Here is a 25,255-nt window from a genome sequence, read left to right as displayed (position 1 = left end):
AGCAGACATTGCTTTTCTGTACTTATCCTAGGTCATGGGTGGCAAACCTTGGCATGTCTGCCCAAACTAGGGGCACATAGAAACCTTGGCATACTTACCCAAGGTTGCACCCAAAAATTGTTGACATGTGACTTGCATTTCTATCCCTGGGCTATCTCCATATTGTCTGCAAGGTAATTATTTTGAAGATTGTTGACTCTCAACAAGTTTTACCACCCATGAAATGTATATTTTCCCCTCTCGTCCCATAATTAATACAGATCAAAACCTACATAGGGAGCAGGAACTACATTATGCCAGGTAGGTACCCAACTCTATGTTTTACAAAATGCCAAGCATCTTAAGTAACTAGTATTTTATGCTTGATTTATTTCAATGCTAAAACATTTCATTTTATTGTGATAACATTCAGAGCAAGTTGTACATCTTTATTTTTGCACTAGGAATGAATTCAAAAAGGGTAACATGCCTATCGGTATGTGAAATGACTCATCTTTTTCTTTGCTTTCTACAGAGGTTTCTTGAGAATAACAGTATGATTGCCTGCTACAATGAGCTGATTCAAATAGATCATGGGGAGGTGCGATCTCAATTCAAACTGCGGTATGTATAAACACTTTCTTTGTAAAGTATATCTTAACAATAATATACCGAATATATTTTTCTTAAAGCAACAGTAAACACCTTGTAATTACAAGACACTTTTGTTGTCTTGCTATAGAACAACATCAGCCAAGTCTAAACATTTTTAAAACAAATTAACATTGTATTTGCTGCAATTGTTATCCAATAGCCAAGCCCCTTGAGTTTGCAGCTGACATAGTCATTATACTTGTATAAAATGCATTGTTTTGCAGTTCTTACCTGTTAAAGCCAATTACAGAAGTATATGTAGAAGTCTGAATTGTGCTTTTTGATTTCTAATAATTAAATAAGCCTACATTTTCGGAGCTAAATTACATGAAAAGTGCAGAAAAATCCCATGGTGTTTACTGTACCTTTAGCAATGAGTTAGTGATAAATGTAAATTGCTTGTGCAGCTGTGCCTTCTGCTCTCGTGCAACCATATGTGGGAGCAGGGCTTTTTGATTATCAGTCAATCCTGATTTTAACTTGAGGTTAAAGGGAGACTAACCCCAAATTATTTCTTTCATGATTCAGATAGAGCATGCAATTTTAAGCAACTTTCTAATTTACTCCTATTATACATTTTTCTTTGTTCTCATGTTATCTTGATTTGAAAAAGCAGTAATAAAAGGTTAGGAGCCGGCCCATTTTTAGTTCAGCACCTCGGTAGCGCTTGCTGATTGGTTTGCTACATTTAGCCACAAATCAGCAAGTGCTACCCAGGTGCTGAACAAAAAATGGTCCGGCTCTAAAGCTTACAGTACTGCTTTTTCAAATCAAGATAACATGAGAACAAAGAAAAATTGATAATAGGAGTAAATTAGAAAGGTGCTTAAAATCGCATGCTCTATCTGAATCATGAAAGAAAAAAATTGGGTTTAGTATCCCTTTAAGTAGCAGCTACTTAAAAGGGATAGTCTAGTCAAAATGAAACTTTCATGATTTATAGATGGCATACAATTTTTTTTTTTAAAGTCTTTATTTTTCAATCCAACATTATGTAAATCACTTTTTGTAGAAACAGAGAGAAAAAAAAAAAAAAAAATCAAATACATGTTCAATTGCCTAATTAACTCAATATCTTTACTCGTTAATCAATATATCAGCAATATCTCATTATTTCTGTTTCTCTGTTTTCTTTCAACTAATTTCTCTACCTCATGTTGGAACTTTTCTCTTTTTTATATATGTTAGTTTAACAAGAGAGTAATTTCGTAGGTCTATCTTGCCTTAATTAACAAAAAACAACATAAAACAATAAACAATAGAAAAAAAAAAAAAAAAAAAAAAAAAAAAAAAGTTACATTTCCTTAACATTTCCCTCTCCCCTTCCTCCCCATCCTCTCCCCCCCCCCCCTCTCTACCAATTGTTCAGAATGACTATTTCCGAGTATCTAAATGGATAAATTAGTTGTTCTATTTCACTGGGTGGGAATATCTTAATAAATTTTGACCATTTTTTAAAGAAAGCCAGTATTTCTCGTTCGGAATTTGAATCTGTTGCTAGCTGTTCAATTACATATTGTTTTTTAAGATAATTTTTGACTTCCGTAATTGTTGGGGAGAAACTATTCTTCCATTTTTTGAAAATTAAATTTCTAGCAGCAAGGATAACAAGATTGATTATCTTGATTTCTGATATGGGTACATTTTTATCTTTCAGGAATATTATATCATTCAGCGTAAATGTAAAGGAAGTTACTCTAAATGCTCTTAGTAACCAATGCTGTAATTTAAACCAGAATTGTTGTGTTTTGGGACATGCCCACATCATATGAATTATATCTGCTGCGATAAGATTACATTTTGGGCATTTGTTAAATTTTTTGTTTTGCCACTTGTACCCTTTTTCTGGAGTATAATGTGTGAAATATATTAGCTTTATGTGTGACTCTCTCCATGTTTCTGATATAGTTGTACAATAAAGCTGAGATAGTGAGCGTGTTATCAGGGAGCTCTGATTAGTGTTATCTGGTAAATGAGGGGTCCACTTTTGAGTTATATATTCTAGGTTGGCTCCTCCCTTGTGTGAGATCAAGTATTTATACCATGTGGAGATAGATAGGTGTCCTGCTTTGGCTAGAGTTGGCCAATTGTCAAGATTTTCCCAGGACCATTTCCAGGAGAATTTATTAATTAACTGCTGTACGTAATGCCTAGCTTGTAGGTAAGCAAAAAATTCTTGATTTCCTAGTTCAAATTCTAGTTTTAATTCCTCAAAAGATTTAATGTTTTTTGCTGTTACATTGACAAGTTGTGATACCAGGTACAAACCTTTCCTCTGCCAGTTTTTTAATATGGGGGATTGAGTGCCCTCCTGAAATTCTGGGTTACCTAGAAGAGTTTGAAATCTGGGTATCCTGATGTCTATTTCAGCCCGTCTCCCTATTTTTTTCCATGCCTGCATTATTGTATAGATTGATTTGAATTGTTTCACTAGTTTAGGGATCGAATTACGTGATAAATGAGTGACTGAAGTGGGAAGAAATGGATAAATTATACTTTGTTCTAACCTGTTATCTGTATAATAGTCCATTTCTGTGAACCAATCAACCGCTATACGGCCCAAGAAGATTAAATTATATAATTGTAGATCTGGGAAGGCCAGACCAGCAAATTGTTTTGGGAGTGATAATTTTTGGAGAGATATTCTTGGTTTTTTGGATTGCCATATAAATTGACGAGCTGTGGTGTTGAACCTCTTAATGTCATATGATTTCAGAAAAATAGGGAGATTCTGTAATAGGTATAACAATTTGGGCAAAAGTATCATCTTAATTAATGCTATACGGCCTGATATAGAGAGTGGTAAGTTTTGCCAGTTTCTCATATATGTAATAATTTGAGAGACCATGGGGGTTATATTCAAGGAATACCATTCCTTAGGATCGGCAGTTATATTAATTCCTAGGTATCTAAAAGAGTTTGTCACTGTTTTAAAGGGTGTATTCAATTGAGACCCCTTTGTTTTTTTTAGCCATAACAGTTCAGATTTTGAGTTATTAATTTTATATCCAGAGAACTTGCTAAATAACTCTATTATTTCTATAAATTTTGGAATATTTAGAGCTGTATTTGATATGTATAAGAGTAGATCATCCGCATAAAGCGCCAGTTTCAATTCTCTTTCCTTAATTTTTATGCCCTCAAGTTGTTGCCTAATTTTGAGGGCTAAGGGTTCAATTGCTATATCGAATAATAAAGGCGATAGAGGACAGCCTTGACGGGTACCTCTTTCTATTTTAATTGTATTTGATCTTACTCCATTGACAGATAAGATAGTAGATGCTTGACAGCACAGTTTTCTGATCAGACTTAAAAAGTTCTTATTAAATCCAAACCTATGTAATGTGTCTAAAAGATAATCATGCTCAACACTGTCAAACGCTTTTTCCGCATCTATGGCTAACACTGCAGCGTCTATTTCCTCTATTAAGGTGCTATTTTCTGTATTTTTGAAATAGTCAATGGTCAGCAGCAATTGTCTAATTTTTGCTGCTGAACTGCGTTTGGTAAGAAACCCTGCTTGGTCCTTATGAATAATTTCTGCTAAACCTTCTTGAAGTCTTTTTGCTAAGATAATTGAAAAGAGTTTATAATCAGTATTCAAGAGGGCGATTGGCCTGTATGATTCTTTTTTATTTTTGTCCTTCCCTGGTTTCAGTATAAGTATTGATTGTGATGCTGTGAAATTCGGGGGAATCTGGGACTCTTCACTGTAATAGAGATTAAACAATTTTGTTAAGTGTGGGACCAGTGTTGGAGCTAAATTCTTGTAAATTTCGTTTGGGAGAAAATCGGGACCAGGAGCTTTATCTGACTTTAATGCTTGTATTGCTTGGCTTACTTCTGTTTCTAATATAGGGGAGTTTAATTTAAGGTTAAATTCAGAGCTAATCTTTGGAATATTTAATCCCTCCCAGAATTTATTGCAATCTTTGGTTCCTATAGTGTTAGAGGAATAGATTATTTTATAATAATTGTAAAAGGATTCAGAGATTTCTTTAGGTGAAGTGGATAGCTTCTCGCAATCATGTATTGACTCAATTAATAATGATTGTTTGGAGTTTTTTACTAGTTTTGCTAGTAACTTACCAGATTTATTACCATATTTGTATAACCTCGATTGATATCTAAGTTCTGTCTGTGATGTGTGGGATATAAGAAAAGTGTCATATTCATTTTTTGCTTCTATATACTTTTTCCAATTATTATTTGTAGGGGCACTGAGATAATTGTTATACTCATTTTTTACGGTAGATGTTATTTTTCTCTCCCTTTGTTTGTTCTCCTTTTTGGTTCTAGCAGCATAAGCTGTTATTTCTCCTCTCATTACTGCCTTAGCGGTCTCCCAGACTATTGAAAAGTTTTCCACTGATCCTATATTAAACATGAAATATTCCTCCAATTTAATCTTGAGCCAATTTATAAAGTTAAGATTCTTATTCAAATACTTTGGATAAAAAAAACCTATCTTTTGATCTCGACCTTTTATTTTAGGAATATCAATCATTATGGGGGCATGGTCAGAGATACAAATCTCAGATATTAGTGCTTTTACCCCTAGTTTAAACAAACTATCACTAATCAAGAAAAAATCAATCCTAGATAATGATTTAAACACTTTGGAGTAACATGTATATCCTCTGGTACTCGGGTTCTGAGATCTCCAGATATCTTTAATTGCAAGGTTTAGACAAATGGAGTTAAATATTTTTGTTTCTAGATTATCTTTTTTTGTTTTATTTTGTTGGGTACCCCGTCTTAGTCTATCTATGGAATGTTGAGGTGCTATATTAAAATCCCCGGCTAAGATCAGGTGTCCTTCTGACACCTGCAAGATTATAGTTTGGAGAGAATCCCAGAATTTTAATTCAATTATGTTTGGTGCATATATATTGCATATAGTGTATATCATGTTGTCTGTCTTTATTTTAAGAATTAAGTATCTACTTTCTGGGTCTACTATAGTTAGTAATTTTTCATATATTAACTCTTTCCCCAGAAGAATTGCTATTCCGTTTTTCCTGTTCAGTGATGGGGCAGAAACAACCTCAGCCACCCATGAATATTTTAATTTTGCGGATTCCTCTGAATTCAGATGCGTCTCCTGTATAAGGCCAATTGTTGTTTTAAGTTTTTTAAGATGTGTTAGTATTGTTTTGCGTTTTATGGGTGAGGTTATGCCTCCTACATTCCACGAAGTGAACCTAATCAATCCATTCATTTTATTTTACTGTTTTATAGAGAAGGGGTGGGAGGACGAAGAAAGGAGGAGAGAGATGGAAGAGAGAGAGAAAAAAAAAAAAAAAAAAAAAAAAACTTGAATTAAATAATCATCCATATTTTGTTTCTCTATTTCTGGGGTATAGGGGAAATGAAGCTTATACAATTTGTTAATCCCCTTTGTTGAAAAAATTCTAGATATATAGTTATTACTCATGGTGCTTTATTATTCTGTAATTCCGTGTTCCACAAGTTTCTTCTCTGCCTCTACCGCTGAGTCAAAGAAGAAAGTGTGACCATCGATCAGCACTTTTAGTCTAGCTGGATATATGACAGTGGCCTTCCACCCTGCTTTTATCATCTTTCCACAGACTGGCGAGAGTTCCCTTCGTTTTCTGGAGGTTTCAATAGAGAAATCCTGGAAGAGCAAGATCTTAATATCTTTATAGATAATTGGCTGATTTTTGCGATAATTTTGCAGATATAACTCTTTATCCTGAAAATTCAGGAACCTCGCTATAATTGGTCTTGGTCTTGCAGGGTCCCTCACATTTTCATTTAATCTCCCCAGTCTGTGTACTCTTTCAATTATGACTGTTGGTTGGGGTGGAGGTATTTTTAGTAATTGGGGTAGGATTTGTGTCATTAGTTTCATAAGATCTACATCTTGAATGGACTCTGGAAAACCAATAACTCTTAAGTTATTTCGTCTAGACCTGTTTTCGATATCATCTAGCTTAGCTTTAATTTTAATTATTTCATCCTGATTACTTTCAAATTTTGGTATGTATGCATTTGTTACGTCTTCCAAATCAGAGATTCTCTGTTCGGCTTCCACAAGTCTGTTAGAGAACTGTCTTACTTCTGTTGTCAGTGATAGAATGTCTTGTTTAATCTCTATTTTTAATGAGTCAAATTTAGGGGTTATGGCTTCTAGTATATTAGTCACTAATAGTTGCATTTCTTGTGCCGTCTTCTGATTTTGAGCCTTAGTACCTGAGTGTTCAGGGTGTATTTCTGCTGAGGTCTCAGTGATATTTTTATTTCTACGCTCCCTTTGTTTTGCCATGTCTAGATTGGGTCTGTTTGTGACTGTAGGTGAAGTGATGAATTTATCCATATACGTGATGGGATATATCCTATAATTCAGGATAGTTGTTAATATTAAATGTGCTTTCCCTTCTTGCCTCCCTTTCTCTCTCTCCCCTCTCCTCTCTCTCCTCCTCTCTCTTCAGGAGGAGAGGGTCTTTATTTGTGAAAAACAAAAACAAAAAGTGTAGTGAGGGAAAAAAAAAAAAAAAAAAAAAAAGAAAAAAAGTGAATGTGAAAAAAAAAAAAAAAAAAAAAAGTAAAGTGTCACACACTTTAGAGTGCTAATTAGTGTTTTTATGTGATAGAAGACTGGACAATGGCAATAATTTAGGCCCCAGTTATATTTGTTCTTTAGCTCCTGTTAGAATGATAATTATAGTAACTTTAGTAACTCTCAAATTATTGCGCTTGTAAATTATCAATCCTAATAGTATTCTATGCCTTGTTTCGGCAGTCTTAACCAAATATTAAAAGTTTCAGGTCTAGTAATTATACTTTAAGGGTTATTTACACTTCTTTCTTAGTCAGAAAAAGAAAAATAGCAATGAAGTTTTAAATTATTTATATATTGCTATATGTACCTATAATTTAATTATTTTTTCTTCCCTCCTCTCTCCTCCCTCTCACCCCTTTCTGAGCTGGGGATAACGTTATGAATTGCTGGTTTCTTCTCTATTCAATACAGTTATGCGTTTTCTAATTCAATATATTTTTTATATTAATAGAGCTTGGTACTTCATTATTATTCACTTATTGTTGACCAATTTGCCAAGCCTATGTTAACAATACTTATTCCAGCCCACTGAATTAAATATATGTTTTAACAACAACAGATCACCAGAGTGTGCTTCTCTTCCCCCTTCCTCCCCCTCCCTCTCTCTCTCCTCTCCCTCCTCCCTCTTCTGTTGTAGTAAAAATTAAAAAAACTTCTCAGGTTTCATAGGGAGGAAAAAACAAAAAAAAAGAAAAACAGAGAAGAGAGAAATACACGCAAATGCTAATGCTAAATAACAAGTAACTTCTAGTTTAAGCCAAATTCTGTGGCTACATGTATATATAGTCCATTTATATTCATGTTTAGTTTTGTTTCCCTGTACACTTTTTTATAAACGTTCAAGCTCCTCCAGTTCACAGTTGTGGGTTTTGAGTTTTTACTCCTTGTTAGGGAACGATGAACTAATCTTCAATGCCTGAAGTTAACAACAATTTAAGGAGCAGACCCCGTTGTATGTTGATGATTATAAGTGTAACATGCAGTCCAATGTTTTCTTTTCCCTTTTTCCTTCCCCTCTCTTATTTAAAAAGAGAAAAAAAACAACAAAAGCAACAAAAGAAAAAAAACATGACAAGCAATCCACTGTTGCCTACCACTCACCCCTCCAGCAGATTTACCTCGTCCCGACTTTGAATCTGTCCATAGAACAACCTGTTGGGTGCAAAGTTACTTCAAGCTGCTGATGTGGATCTTTCAAAATAGTTTCCACGGTTGGTCCGTCTTGAGCTTGTATCCGTCTGTAGGTGTACAGCCCTTCTCACTTCCCATTCAGTAAGGGGCCGATAACAGGAGAATAGCCCCGCTGCAGCAAATCCCCTAGAACAAGGAGGTCTGCCGGCTCCCCGCGCGCAGCACCGGTGGGCGGGGAGAGCAACCGGCGGTCAGCGCTCCAAACACAGGGACTCAAGCTCTAGGGAGGAATGTACCCAAGCAGCCTTGCTCCAGCGCGCGTCTCCTCTGCACCGGATCTACAACCGGAAATTGTCAGCTGGAGGACCAGGTCTCCACAACCGGGACACACGATCTGCGTAGTCTCGATCTCCCACACGCAGCACCGGTGGGTGGGAGGGACAGACAGACCGATGGGTTCCCCAACAGGTTTTGACCTCTCACAGGACACACGCCTTGGCAAGTAGTTTTGTATAAGTTAACTGCCGATGTTGGGGTGAGTGGGGGCTATTTTACAAGTTCCGGCATTACTTTCTTGTGAGCCAGTCAAGCTATTCTCCCCTCTCACTTTAGAGGGTGAGAGGGGGAGGTTGTCTTAGGATGGATGTTTTACCCTTTATGGAGCTTACTTGTACAACCACCTAAATTTCAGCTCCGGGTAAGAAAGTTCTTTATAGCGTAGTTGACCAAAAACACGCTAATGGAGGATACACCAGAGAATTTTCAATAGCTGGCTGCAGAGTTTTACCAGAAGAGAGCTTTCCCTCTCTCCTAGTACACTGTAGGTTTACTGGCGCGAATCAACCGCCTCTAGACCAGCTGCAGGGGATCAGAGCCTGCTCTATGCACTTGCTCCTCCTCTTCCTCTCCAAAAAATTACATTTTAGATGGCATACAATTTTAAACAACTTTCCAATTTACTTTTATCATCAAATTGGCTTTGTTCTCTTGGTATTCTTTGTTGAAAGCTAAACCTAGGTAGGCTCATATGCTAATTTCTAAGCCCTTGAAAGCCGCCTCTTATCTGTGTGCATTTTGATAGTTTTTACAGCTAGACAGTTATAGTTCATTTGTGCCATATAGATAATTTTATGCTCACTACCTGGGAGTCAGCACTGATTGGCTAAAATACAAGTTTGTCAAAAGAACTGAAATAAGGGAGTAGTCTGCAGAGGCTTAGATACAATGTAATCACAGAGATAAAAAGTATATTAAAGGGCCATAATACCCAAATGTTTAAACACTTGAAAGTGATGCAGTATAGCTGTAAAAAGCTGACTAGAAAATATCACCTGAACATCTCTATGTAAAAAAGAAAGATATTTTACCTCAAAACCTCCTCAGTAGCCACATCCCATTGTAAAAAGACTTCTAAGCAGCAAATCAGTATGTCTGTCCCGGGACAGCCGAAGGGTTGAGCTTCGTGCACTCTCATGTTATTTCCCTATTCAGTGTAAGGAAGTTTACAATGAAATCTCATGAGAGTTAAGTCAAATCTCATGAGATCACAGTAAAAGAGTTCATGACCTCAGCACTGCTGATGCTGATTGGCTGCTGTTCATTTCTTTATTTTTTTAATTTTTTTTTTACCTGCAGCTGGGCTGCAGCTGAGTATAACTTTTTACACAAAACTTACTCTGCTGAGCTGAGGAAATTGTGAGGTATAATATCTTCCTTTTTTACATAGAGATGCTCAGGTGATATTTTCCTGTCAACTTTTTACAGCTATACTGCATCAGTTTCAAGTGATTTAGCATATTATTATTATGTCCCTTTAATATAACAGTGCTGGTTGTGCAAAATTGCGGAGTGGGTAATAAAGGGGTTATCTATCTTTTTAAACAATAACAATTCTAGAGTAGACTGTCTCTTTAACTAGCAATTCAGGTCCGATTGCTAAAGCCTGCAAAGCTCAGGTTCCAAAGCTGTGTTTGTAGCTTCAAAAATGGAGCCATATTTATATTTTTATTATTATTATTTTTAACTTTTTTTTATTGAGATTGTTGGAAGGAATTACATACAGAAAAAATGAAAAAACAAAACATAATCTCCATTATTGTGGCTTAGCATCAAGATACAAAAATACGTTTCCACAAACTGCACATGATATTGAAAAAGACTGTGGGGAAAATAACAGGTCTTATATAATATATAGTGAATTGAAACCTCATTTTTAAGTATTGGTAATTCCTCTCACTTTACAAGGGATTACTCATGTATCCCATTGAACTTAAATTACAAATAGAGGATATATAAGTATACATACGGTCACTCTTGGACCTATGGTCAATAACAGAATTTAGAATGTATACATAACATAAAGGTGTTATTGAATAAGATTAAGAAGTGATAAACTAACAAAATATAACTGGATACTCATGAGCTTGATAAGTTAGCATATAAGGTTCAAAGATCTACAGATATATTTTCCTTTTAATTCTATAAAGTCCACTCTTGAACCTAACTAAGCTTGAATGGTTTAGGAAAGGAGTTCTAGCTACGATATGATCGCTCATTGACCTTGGAAAGAAAATATACTTACAACTAGGAGAGCAAAACTATGATAGGCCATTCATAAAATTTTATAGTAGTCAAGATATTGGAGGAGTGCTGTGATATATAATAAAATAAAAAATATTTGATGATATATTGGTTTTACTTTATGGTAGGTGAGTCCCCATATGTTTAAGCCTCCGCTTATTGATATCCTACTTGTTACCTTAGGATAAGTTACATAAGGGCTTCACAAGTAGCTGGGATATCATTATGCATATGTAAATATCTGCTAGTATGTGCAGAAATGAGAATGTGGGAAATTTCAAAATAAGAGTCAATATTGTAAAGGCTTCATGTTGGAGAAGAGGAGAGGGAATCCTCACCATTGAATTGCGGATACATCACCTTTGAAACCCTTAAAAAGATAACAAAAAGTAACAAGACTCATATATCTCTAGTTAAAGTCACAAAGATATTACAGATTGTACCAGTGATCACAGTTATAGGGAAAAACTGTATACATATACAAGAACAAGCCTACTCATATGCATAGTAATATACACTACTAGCTAAATGTGAACGATATACAGCATAAGATTATCCAAAGAGAAAATACGCTAGACTAAGAGTGGGCAAGTTATGTGTGAAGCGATAGGGACCCACACATCGAACTACACAGTTCTCATTAGGGTGTTCAAGTGCCAAAGTTATAGAGAAGCCTGATGCAAGGGAGGGAGAATGAGGCCTCTGCTGCAAAGCGTCCAATGTCACCCAACTCCAGCTCTTGCACAGCTACCAAGAGGTAAATTAATCTTAAGATGCATAGTGATCCAATATGGTGTATAGTCCAAATACAACCAATAGCCACTTAGCAGGTTAGAGTCCCCTCATGAACACAGTCCCAGGCTAGCAGGAAAACTTTGCCCAGATGGTACACATAGCTCAGGGTTACTTACGACGGGAATAGTGTTTGTCGGTTCCCCAATCATGACTGACACATCGCTGCAATTTCAATCCGGTGTAGGATGTCCATCTGGTAAGGTTGTGGAGTTACTCTGAGGGCTGTTAAAGTTTATGAGCCCGCTATTTGAGCTAGATATTTGAGTCGACCCTGTCAAGTGCAGCAGGAAGTTTACCCCTTGCCTGGGTGTATCGGCTGCATCCCTCCAAGCTGGGACTGGATTAGAATTTCCAAATGTCTCCACATCATTCCATGTAGTACGGATTGGGCTCTCCTTGGAAAGCAGCTGGTTAGGATTTAGTAATGAGTCTCCCAGTTGTTCTTTATGAATTGGAAAGTCCTCTCTCTCTCTCTCTTTTGACATGTTACCTTAGTGAGAAGTCTCAGATGCTCTAGTTTCTGAATCATTTTGTGTTCAAAATCTAGTATAGCCTTCTAAGGACGGCACAGAACTCTTCCGTTTGTGTGGCCATATTAAAACTATTGTTGTGTATTGAGATGTCAGATCATAGGCTATCTGAAAAATTAGCAGGCTAATACATCCCACGTGAAGGCCGCTGCCTGGATCCACAACGGTCCAGTTCGGGTCCCAGTTAGCAGAAATTGATCACTTTTGGAATTGCAGATATTAGCAAGTCATGAGCTATCTGGATCCTGTATATTCAAAGGTGGATGTGTTGATTAACTCATGGTAAACAGCGGATTAACAATACCATCCTAGGAGCTCCTGATTTTGCGACCTAGCATTGTCGCCGCCTGGACATGCCCCAACAGCCCTATATATTTTTAAGGGAACAAAATCTTAACTTCAGATACATAAGCAGTTGTAGCAGATATATTTACAATTTAGTCATGCAGGACTTTGGACACATGGGGCCCCAGAAAATTTGTTCAGTTTACCATAGATACCTAAATATAATAGAACATAGTGGATCTTGTATTATATCATATTCCAAAGTTTTGCTATGACAAGTGCAATTTATGTTATTAATGATTCAGTCTTAGAAGAAATAGTGTCAAGGGTGTCGTCTTAAAGCAAACTGGAATTGACTGCAAATTGTCTTGATATCCCTGAAATGTAAAGCAGCTTCTGGATCAGTTAAAGATTAGTTTTTACACAGCAGTCTTTTCAAGTTAGAGTTATGGGAACATGCTTAAGAGTTGGCTTTGGAAATTACCAGTTTATTAGAACATTCATTTACACGGTGACCCTGTTACCCACAATATAAATTATTGGTGCTTCTTCTCTTTTCTGTGAGGTAAAAACTGCCTGATTACCTAGGTTCTCTTGTGTGGGTGCACTGTAGAAGGAGCCATACCTGTTTGAAAATTGTGTTTTAAAGGAAAATAGTGAGGTTTCTTGTCTCTGCATAAAGTAGAAATCGGCTCCTTCGAGGTTTTAGGTTTATCCTAGTAAAGAGTTTATTCTTAAATTCTCTTAAAAATAAAACAAACTATTCCAAATAGCAGAATTAACACATCAGGCCAGCAAATCTCTGCTACTTAGGCAGCATTATCTCCCATTCTGTTAAAGGGACAGTCAAGTCCAAAAAAAACTTTTATTTTTCAAATAGGGCATGCAATTTTAAACAACTTTCCAATTTACTTTTATCAACAATTTTGCTTTGTTCTCTTGGTATTCTTAGTTGAAAGCTAGACCTAGGAAGGCTAATATGAACATTACTAAGCCCTTGAAGACCGCCTCTAATCACATGCTTTGTATTTGCTTTTCACAGCAGGGGAGAGCTAGTTCAGGTAAACCCTATAGATAACATTGTGAGCATGCCCGTGGATTGTGGCAGACACTGCACTAATTGGCTAAAATGCAAGTCAATAGATAATAACTAAAAGTCATGTGATTAGGAGCGGTCAGAATATGCTTAGATACAAGATAGTCATAGCAGTAAAAAGTGTATTAATATAACAGTGTTGGTTATGTAAAACTGGGGAATGGGTTATAAAGGGATTATCTATCTTTTTAAACAACAAAAATTCTGGTGTTGACTGTCCCTTTAACATACTTGGCAGCTGAAGCAGATCTCTAATGAGTACCTGTACAAGACAGCAATTGGAAGATCTTACAAATTTGTAAAGTATTATAAACTGGATCTTCATGCTTCTGCTGTGGACAGATTGCCAAGAGAATGTCATTATTTTGTGCACCCATTTAAATAAAGCATACATGTTTTAACATGGTTATCATGTGAGTTTCTGTGTATATACATTTGTCAGTATTGCTAAGGTGAGCCAAGATACAGGGAAATGTAATAATACTTAACCTAATTTTTACATTTTGGATCAACTTTCTAAGCAGCACTCAACAAACTTCCCTCTCTTTCTTAATTGTTCTTTAACATAAATATTATATGGCAGGAAGACTAGGAGTCTGAAAATGTGAGATTTCATGCTATGGATTTCTATAGAAAAGGGATAGTGTTTGCTGGTAAAGGCTACAGAGCCAAGATTAGGGTAATTATGATTTAATTTCTATTGCTATATGGTCATAAGGCATTCCATTATAGGTACAACATTGCCAACTTTATTATACTTAAAGGGACATAATACTCATATGGTAAATCACTTGAAACTGATGCAGTATAACTGTAAAAAGCTGTCAGGAAAATATCACCTGAGCATCTCTATGTAAAAAAGGAAGATATTTTACCTCACAATCTCCTCAGCTCAGCAGAATAAGTTCTGTGTAAAAAGTTATACTCAGCTGCAGGTAAAAAATTTTAAAAAATGAAGAAATGAACAGCAGCCAATCAGCATCAGCAGTGCTGAGGTCATGAACTCTTTTACTGTGATCTCATGAGATTTGACTTAACTCTCATGAGATTTCATAGTAAGCTTCCTTTACCTGATTGGTGAAATAATATGAGAGTGCACGAGGCTCATTCCCTAAGATGTCCTAGGACAGACACACTAAAATGCTGCTTAGAAATCCTTTACAATGGGAGGTGGCTACTGAGGAACTTTTGAGGTAAAATATCTTTTTTTTTTACATAGAGATGTTCAGGTGATATTTTCTAGTCAGCTTTTTACAGCTATGCTGCATCACTTTCAAGTGTTTAAACATTTGGGTATTATGGCCCTTTAAGGGACAGCCTACTTGAAAATGTTATTGTTTTAAAAGATAGATAATCCCTTTATTACCAATTCCCCAGGTTTGCATAAGCAACACATTTATAATACACTTTTTACCTATACTGCTGGAAATCTGCAAAAAATAATTTTCTGCTACAATTCACTGTATTTGTATTAGGGACAATAGTGCTTGCTATTTATGTAAGTAATGTTGTGTTTACTTAAAGGGACAGTCTACACCAGAATTTTTATTGTTTTAAAAGATAGATAATCCCTTTATTACCCATTCCCTAGTTTTGCATAACCAACACAGTTATATTAATATACTTTTTACCTCTGTGATTATCTTGTATCTAAGCTTCTGCAAACTGCCCCTTATTTCAGTTCTTTTGACCGACTTGCATTTTAGCAAATCAGTGATGGCTCCTAGGAACTCTACGTGCGTGAGCACAGTGTTATCTATATGAAACACATGAACTAACACCCTCTAGTGGTGAAAAACTGTCAAAATGCCCTGAGCTAAGAGGTGGCCTTCAAGGGCTTAGAAATTAACATATGAACCTCTTAGATTTAGCTTTCAACAAAGAATATACCAAGAGAACAAAGCAAAATTGGTGATAGAAGTAAATTGCAGAATTGTTTAAAATGACATGCCCTATCTGAATAATGAACGTTTGTTTTGGACTAGACTGTCCCTTTAAAGTAGAAACTTGAACCTTACAATCAGCGTAGTGGTACGTCTTTTATCCCACATAACGAAAGTGTATATGGAATGTCATTCTCACATTTTATTTAAATGCTATTTAATGTTACCTTTTTATTCTTTGCAGGTCTTGCAGTTCAATATTTACAGCCTTAGAGCAATGCCAAGAAGCCATAGAAATAACAAGTGAAGACCATGTCATACAGGTAGAAAAATAAAAACATTTTTGTTTGTTTTTGAGATCATTAAAAGAACATGAAACACACATTTTTTTTCCTTTAGATTCATACAGAGCAAACAATTTTAAACAACTATCCAGTGTACCTATATTATCAAAGTTGCTTCATTCTTTTGGTATCCTTTGTTGAAGGGCAATGATATGACAAGAGGACTATATGTGCAGGCACCAATCAGCTGCTAACTCCGACACCTACATAATGTTATTTACCCCTAATCTCCCCCCCCCCCAATGTCGTTGCCACTATATTAAACATATTAACCCCTAAACCCGTGTACTCCTGCATCGCAAACACTAGTTAAATATTATTAACCCATAATCTGCCGCCCCTAACATCGCCGCCACTTACCTACATTTATTAACCCCTAATCTGCCGCCCCAACGTCGCCGCCACTTTACTAAATTTATTAACCCCTAAGTCTAACCCTAACACTAACACCCCCTAACTTAAATATAATTAAAATAAATCTAAATAAAAATTCCTATCATTAACTAAATAATTCCTATTTAAAACTAAATACTTACCTATAAAATAAAACCTAAGCTAGCTATAATATAACTAATAGTTGTAGCTAGCTTAGGGGTTATTTTTATTTTACAGGCAAGTTTGTATTTATTTTAACTAGGTAGAATAGTTACTAAATAGTTATTAACTATTTACTAACTACCTAGCTAAAATAAATACAAATTTACCTGTAAAATAAAACCTTACCTGTCTTACACTAACACCTAACCTTACACTACAATTAAATCAATTACATACATTAAATACAATTACCTAAATTACAAAAAAAAAACCCACTAAATTACACAAAATAAAAAAAGAAATCATAAGATATTTAAACTAATTACACCTAATCTAATAGCCCTATCAAAATAAAAAAAGCCCACCCAAAATAAAAAAAAAAGAAATCAGCTCTTTTACCTGTAAAAAAATTTTTACAAACAACCCCCAACTGTAAAACCCACCACCCACACAACCAACCCCCCAAATAAAAACCGAACTAAAAAAACCTAAGCTCCCCATAGCCCTGAAAAGGGCATTTGGATGGGCATTGCCCATAAAAGGGCATTTAGCTCTTTTTCAACTGCCCAAACCCCTAATCTAAAAATAAAACCCAACCAATAAACCCTTAGAAAAGCATAACACTAACCCCCGAAGATCCACTTACAGTTTTGAAGACCGGACATCCATCCTCAATGAAGCCGGGGGAAGTCTTCATCCAAGCAGCAAGAAGTCCTCAATGGAGCCAGGAGAAGTCTTCATCCAAGCCGGCAGAAGTAGCCCTCCAGATGGGTAGAAGTCTTCATCCAGACGGCATCTTCTATCTGCATCCATCAGGAGCGGAGCGGCTCCATCTTCAAGACATCCGGCACCGAGCATCCTCTTCTATCGAAGTCTTCTATCAGCCAATCGGAATTAAAGGTGAAAAAATCCTATTGGCTGTTGCAATCAGCTCTGACCCAATCAGCCAATAGGATTGAACTTGCATTCTATTGGCTTGCATTCTATTATCAGCCAATAGAATGCAAGCTCAATCCTATTGGCTGATTGCATCAGCCAATCGGATTTTTTCACCTTTAATTCCAATTGGCTGATAGAATTCTATCAGTCAATCGGAATTAAAGGGACGCCATCTTGGATGACGTCATTTAAAGGAACCTTCATTCGGGAAGAAGATTTCGATAGAAGATGATGCTCCGTGCCGGATGTCTTGAAGATGGAGCCGCTCCACGCCGGATGGATGAAGATAGAATATGCCGTCTGGATGAAGAATTCTGCCCGTCTGGAGGACCACTTCTGCCGGCTTGGATGAAGACTTCTCCCGGCTTCGTTGAGGACTTCTTGCCGCTTGGATGAAGACTTCTCCTGGCTTCGTTGAGGATGGATGTCCGGTCTTCAAAACTGTAAGTGGATTTTCAGGGGTTAGTGTTAGGCTTTTTTAAGGGTTTATTGGGTGGGTTTTATTTTTAGATTAGGGGTTTGGGCAGTTGAAAAGGAGCTAAATGCCATTTTAAGGGCAATGCCCATCCAAATTCCCTTTTCAGGGCAATGGGGAGCCTAGGTTTTTTTAATTAGGTTTTTATTTGGGGGGTTGGTTGTGTGAGTGGTGGGTTTTACTGTTGGGGGGTTGTTTGTATTTTTTTTTTACAGGTAAAAGAGCTGATTTCTTTGGGGCAATGCCCTGTAAAAGGCCCTTTTAAGGGCTATTGGTAGTTTAGTTTATCGGGTTGAATTGCGGCGATGTCTGTCCGCCTGCTCAGAGCAGGCGGACAGTGTTATGAAGCAGCGGTCTTTAGAACGGTGCTTCATAACTGCTGTTTCTGGCGAGTCTGAAGACTCGCCAAAAACACGGGCCCACAAGCTCCCTACGGAGCTTGTTAAATGGGCCCCAGAGTAACTATTAGTTATATTGTAGCAAGCTTAGGGTTTATTTTATAGGTATTTAGTTTTAAATAGGAATTTTTTAGGTATTGATAGTAGGTTTTATTTAGATTTATTTTAATTATATTTAAGTTAGGGAGGGTTAGGGTTAGACATAGGTTTAGGGGTTAATAAATTTAGTATAGTAGTGGCGACATTGAGGGCGGCTGATTAGGGGTTAATAAATGTAGGTAGGTGGCGGCAATGTTAGGGACAGCAGATTAGGGGTTAATAATATTTAACTAGTGTTTGCGATGTGGGACTGCAGCTGTTTAGGGGTTAATATGTTTATTATAGTGGCAGCGATGTCCAGAGCGGCAGATTAAGAGTTCATAATTTTATTTTAGTGCTTGCAATGTGGGAGGGCCTCGGTTTAGGGGTTAATAGGTAGTTTATGGGTGTTAGTGTATTTTTTAACACTTTAGTTATGAGTTTTATGCTACAGCTTTGTAGAGTAAAACTCATAACTACTGACTTTAGATTGCGTTACGAATCTTGTGGGATAGGCTGTACCACTCACGTTTTGGCCTCCCAGAAAAAGCTTGTAATATCGGCGCTATGGAAGTCCCATTGAAAAAAGACTTTACGCAAATTGCGTAAATTAATTTGCGGTATGGCCAAAAAAGTGTGCGGTACAGCACAAGACTCGTAATAGCAGCGGTAGTGAAAAAGCAGTGTTATAACCCATAACGCTGCTTTTTTACTCATAACACAAACCTCGTAATCTAGCCATGAGGGTTTTATAGTTATCCTGGATTTATAGATACAGTAAACACATTGCATTTTAATATACTATGTTTAATTATGTGTAGGAAACAAAAAGCCTTTGCAATATGCTTCAATTTTTGTTTTGTTTGTAATTTAGGTCTTAAAATTAAAAGTTTTTTTCAAATTCTGAGAACTGATAGTGCACAGCTCAGGCCTCTTAAGCCAACCCTGCAACTATTGGCTTCAACATTTCCCCATTTGAGGGCAAATTTGTATTTAAGGGAAAAAAATACTTGAACTTTCTGTTCTACTTAAAGGGATACTGAACCCAATTTTTTTCTTTCATGATTCAGATAGAGCATGTAATTTTAAGCAACTTTCTAATTTACTCCTATTATCACTTTTTCTTCATTCACTTGCTATCTTTATTTGAAAAGCAAGAATGTAAGTTTAGAAGCCGGACAATTTTTGGTTCACAACCTGGGTTGTGCTTGCTGATTGATTGTTAAATGCACCCACCAATAAACATGTGCTGTCCAAGGTCTGAACTAAAAATTGTCTGACTCCTTAGCTTAGATGCCTTCTTTTTCAAATAAAGATAGCAAGAGAACGAAGACAAATTGATAATAGGAGTAAATTAGAAAGTTGCTTAAAATTGCATGCTCTATCTGAATCATGAAAGAAAAAAACTGGGTTGAGTATCCCTTTAATTTTTCTAATGCACTCGTTAGCAATGGGTCTAACAACATTGTCAAATCAGCTACCTAAGCCTGAGGTTAGAGTTTGGCTATTGAGAAACAGTTGCAGCAAGCAAGGTGATAATACTTTCCAAATATTTTCAAACTCTCCTAGTATGTTATCTTTTTTTTTGTGCAAGACTGCAGAAAAATCTTACAATGTGTTTACTGTCACTTTAATTAATAATTTTCACTTATTTAAAACATGAAACCCACACAACAGTTACTTAGGCCTAGATTTAGAGTTCGGCGGTAAAAGGGCTGTTAACGCTCCGCGGGTTTTTTTCTGGCCGCACCATAAATTTAACTCTGGTATCGAGAGTTCAAACAAATGCTGCGTTAGGCTCCAAAAAAGGAGCGTAGAGCATTTTTACCGCAAATGCAACTCTCGATACCAGAGCTGCTTACGGACGCGGCCGGCATCAAAAACGTGCTCGTGCACGATTCTCCCATAGGAAACAATGGGGCTGTTTGAGCTGAAAAAAAACCTAACACCTGCAAAAAAGCAGCGTTCAGCTCCTAACGCAGCCCCATTGTTTCCTATGGGGAAACACTTCCTACGTCTGCACCTAACACCCTAACATGTACCCCGAGTCTAAACACCCCTAGCCTTACACTTATTAACCCCTAATCTGCCGCCCACGCTATCGCTGACCCCTGCATTACACTTTTAACCCCTAATCTGCCGCTCCGTAAAACGCCGCCACCTACGTTATCCCTATGTACCCCTAATCTGCTGCCCTAACATCGCCGACCCCTATGTTATATTTATTAACCCCTAATCTGCCCCCCCACAACGTCGCCAACACCTACCTACACTTATTAACCCCTAATCTGCCGAGCGGACCTGAGCGCTACTATAATAAAGTTATTAACCCCTAATCCGCCTCACTAACCCTATCATAAATAGTATTAACCCCTAATCTGCCCTCCCTAACATCGCCGACACCTACCTTCAATTATTAACCCCTAAACTTCCGATCGGAGCTCACCGCTATTCTAATAAATGGATTAACCCCTAAAGCTAAGTCTAACCCTAACACTAACACCCCCCTAAGTTAAATATAATTTTTATCTAACGAAATAAATTAACTCTTATTAAATAACTTATTCCTATTTAAAGCTAAATACTTACCTGTAAAATAAACCCTAATATAGCTACAATATAAATTATAATTATATTATAGCTATTTTAGGATTAATATTTATTTTACAGGCAACTTTGTAATTATTTTAACCAGGTACAATAGCTATTAAATAGTTAAGAACTATTTAATAGTTACCTAGTTAAAATAATAACAAATTTACCTGTAAAATAAATCCTAACCTAAGTTATAATTAAACCTAACACTACCCTATCAATAAAATAATTAAATAAACTACCTACAATTACCTACAATTAACCTAACACTACACTATCAATAAATAAATTAAACACAATTGCTACAAATAAATACAATTAAATAAACTAGCTAAAGTACAAAAAATAAAAAAGAACTAAGTTACAGAAAATAAAAAAATATTTACAAACATAAGAAAAATATTACAACAATTTTAAACTAATTACACCTACTCTAAGCCCCCTAATAAAATAACAAAGCCCCCCAAAATAAAAAATTCCCTACCCTATTCTAAATTAAAAAAGTTACAAGCTCTTTTACCTTACCAGCCCTGAACAGGGCCCTTTGCGGGGCATGCCCCAAGAATTTCAGCTCTTTTGCCTGTAAAAGAATAAATACAATACCCCCCCCCCCCCAACATTACAACCCACCACCCACATACCCCTAATCTAACCCAAACCCCCCTTAAATAAACCTAACACTAAGCCCCTGAAGATCTTCCTACCTTGTCTTCACCATCCAGGTATCACCGATCCGTCCTGGCTCCAAGATCTTCATCCAACCCAAGCGGGGGTTGGCGATCCATAATCCGGTGCTCCAAAGTCTTCCTCCTATCCGGCAAGAAGAGGACATCCGGACCGGCAAACATCTTCTCCAAGCGGCATCTTCGATCTTCTTCCATCCGGTGCGGAGCGGGTCCATCTTGAAGCAGGCGACGCGGATCCATCCTCTTCTTCCGATGTCTCCCGACTAATGACGGTTCCTTTAAGGGACGTCATCCAAGATGGCGTCCCTCGAATTCCGATTGGCTGATAGGATTCTATCAGCCAATCGGAATTAAGGTAGGAATTTTCTGATTGGCTGATGGAATCAGCCAATCAGAATCAAGTTCAATCCGATTGGCCGATCCCATCAGCCAATCAGATTGAGCTCGCATTCTATTGGCTGATCGGAACAGCCAATAGAATGCGAGCTCAATCTGATTGGCTGATTGGATCAGCCAATCGGATTGAACTTGATTCTGATTGGCTGATTCCATCAGCCAATCAGAAAATTCCTACCTTAATTCCGATTGGCTGATAGAATCCTATCAGCCAATCGGAATTCGAGGGACGCCATCTTGGATGACGTCCCTTAAAGGAACCGTCATTAGTCGGGAGACATCGGAAGAAGAGGATGGATCCGCGTCGCCTGCTTCAAGATGGACCCGCTCCGCACCGGATGGAAGAAGATCGAAGATGCCGCTTGGAGAAGATGTTTGCCGGTCCGGATGTCCTCTTCTTGCCGGATAGGAGGAAGACTTTGGAGCACCGGATTATGGATCGCCAACCCCCGCTTGGGTTGGATGAAGATCTTGGAGCCAGGACGGATCGGTGATACCTGGATGGTGAAGACAAGGTAGGAAGATCTTCAGGGGCTTAGTGTTAGGTTTATTTAAGGGGGGTTTGGGTTAGATTAGGGGTATGTGGGTGGTGGGTTGTAATGTTGGGGGGGGGGGTATTGTATTTATTCTTTTACAGGCAAAAGAGCTGAAATTCTTGGGGCATGCCCCGCAAAGGGCCCTGTTCAGGGCTGGTAAGGTAAAAGAGCTTGTAACTTTTTTAATTTAGAATAGGGTAGGGAATTTTTTATTTTGGGGGGCTTTGTTATTTTATTAGGGGGCTTAGAGTAGGTGTAATTAGTTTAAAATTGTTGTAATATTTTTCTTATGTTTGTAAATATTTTTTTATTTTCTGTAACTTAGTTCTTTTTTATTTTTTGTACTTTAGCTAGTTTATTTAATTGTATTTATTTGTAGGAATTGTGTTTAATTAATTTATTGATAGTGTAGTGTTAGGTTAATTGTAGGTAATTGTAGGTAGTTTATTTAATTATTTTATTGATAGGGTAGTGTTAGGTTTAATTATAACTTAGGTTAGGATTTATTTTACAGGTAAATTTGTTATTATTTTAACTAGGTAACTATTAAATAGTTCTTAACTATTTAATAGCTATTGTACCTGGTTAAAATAAATACAAAGTTACCTGTAAAATAAATATTAATCCTAAAATAGCTATAATATAATTATAATTTATATTGTAGCTATATTAGGATTTATTTTACAGGTAAGTATTTAGCTTTAAATAGGAATAAGTTATTTAATAAGAGTTAATTTATTTCGTTAGATAAAAATTATATTTAACTTAGGGGGGTGTTAGTGTTAGGGTTAGACTTAGCTTTAGGGGTTAATCCATTTATTAGAATAGCGGTGAGCTCCGATCGGAAGTTTAGGGGTTAATAATTGAAGGTAGGTGTCGGCGATGTTAGGGAGGGCAGATTAGGGGTTAATACTATTTATGATAGGGTTAGTGAGGCGGATTAGGGGTTAATAACTTTATTATAGTAGCGCTCAGGTCCGCTCGGCAGATTAGGGGTTAATAATTGTAGGCAGGTGGAGGCGACGTTGAGGGGGGCAGATTAGGGGTTAATAAATATAATATAGGGGTCGGCGGTGTTAGGGGCAGCAGAGTAGGGGTACATAGGGATAACGTAGGTGGCGGTCGGCAGATTAGGGGTTAATTATTGTAAGTAGCTGGCGGCGACGTTGTGGGGGGCAGGTTAGGGGTGAATAAATATAATACAGGGGTCGGCGGGGTTAGGGGCAGCAGATTAGGGGTACATAAATATAACGTAGGTGGCGGTCGGCAGATTAGGGGTTAAAAATTTTAATCGAGTGGCGGCGGTGTGGGGGGACCTCGGTTTAGGGGTACATAGGTAGTTTATGGGTGTTAGTGTACTTTAGGGTACAGTAGTTAAGAGCTTTATAAACCGGCGTTAGCCAGAAAGCTCTTAACTCCTGCTATTTTCAGGCGGCTGGAATCTTGTCGTTAGAGCTCTAACGCTCACTGCAGAAACGACTCTAAATACCAGCGTTAGAAAGATCCCATTGAAAAGATAGGCTACGCAAATGGCGTAGGGGGATCTGCGGTATGGAAAAGTCGCGGCTGAAAAGTGAGCGTTAGACCCTTTAATCACTGACTCCAAATACCAGCGGGCGGCCAAAACCAGCGTTAGGAGCCTCTAACGCTGGTTTTGACGGCTACCGCCGAACTCTAAATCTAGGCCTTAATGTTTTATTAATGCAATGTCACAATATAAGGATTTTATATTGCTGGCACTAGTTAAAGAGTAATATAAGGAATAATGGAGTGAACTCTGGTGCTACCCCCCAGGGGTGAAAGACATATGGTGAACTCTAATAACAAACGCGTTTTGGCCGTCTAATAATAACAAACGCGTTTTGGCCATCTAAGCAGCCTTTCTCAATGTTAACAGTTTAACATTGAGAAAGGCCGCTTAGACGGCTTAAGCGCTTTTGTAACTTATATAAGAGTTCACCATATGTCTTTTACCCCTGTCACACGACGCCGATGGCTGCAGACATCGGCCAGGTAACAGGGGGGTTAATGAACATACTAGACTTTAGTTTAATTTGACCTTGAGAATGTCAATTCTCTCTTTATTTTAACTTATAATTATTAAAGTTTTGTAGTTTTTAATTATCTACACTATTACATATTTAATAGGGAAGAGTGCTTATTATTAATGCAATGTCCTCAGCAGTGACCTTTCTACAAGGTTACATAATGTTTTTAATTCTGGAATTGATCTCTTTCAAGTATTTTTTTATCTTTTCGTTATTTTTCTAACCATCTCCCTTGCAACACTGATATCCATTTTCCTACTAAATTTATGCATCATCAAATTTAGGTTATTAGTTTTTCTAATCTCTGGTACACAGAAAAATGTGCATATTAAGATGAAAGCAACAATCAGGTGTTCATAATAGTCTTCTTTATTGCTTTGTTGTCTGATATGTAAAATAAATATAAATAATTTGTTCCCTTCCTACATAATGTAGCTCATATTTACTGGTATAGAGTGTACTAATATGCCAAGGCTACAACTGAATATTATACTTGTATTTAATAGCAGACTCATCACGATAGAGTGTGATTTATCAAGGACCAAAGACTTTAAAAGGACATTGAAGTGGAAAAATTAAAGGCTCTAATTCATTAGAATATGTCATTTTTGCACCACTTTCTGTGAAACTTTAAGTTTTTAACTCCCACAAAGGAATTTAACATACAGTATAGGTGAAGTCTTACACCAAGGTAGTGATTGACG

The 25,255-nt window shown here is 37.0% G+C and overlaps 1 protein-coding gene across 1 annotated transcript in view; it reads left to right on the top strand.

Moving 5' to 3' along the window:
- Positions 1–25,255, top strand: part of PDE8B (phosphodiesterase 8B) — a 493,644-nt gene that overhangs the window by 304,865 nt on the left and 163,524 nt on the right. The window contains exons 6-7 of the mRNA XM_053701380.1: positions 515–603; positions 15,764–15,842. Of these exons, the coding sequence (XP_053557355.1) occupies positions 515–603; positions 15,764–15,842 (168 nt within the window). The remainder of the gene's footprint in view (positions 1–514; positions 604–15,763; positions 15,843–25,255) is intronic.

This window comes from Bombina bombina, chromosome 2 (assembly GCF_027579735.1).
Source record: "Bombina bombina isolate aBomBom1 chromosome 2, aBomBom1.pri, whole genome shotgun sequence".
Classification (NCBI taxonomy): Eukaryota; Metazoa; Chordata; class Amphibia; order Anura; family Bombinatoridae; genus Bombina; species Bombina bombina.
The sequence above is the reverse complement of the archived record's forward strand: the minus strand, read 5'-3'. Positions and strand labels throughout refer to the sequence as shown.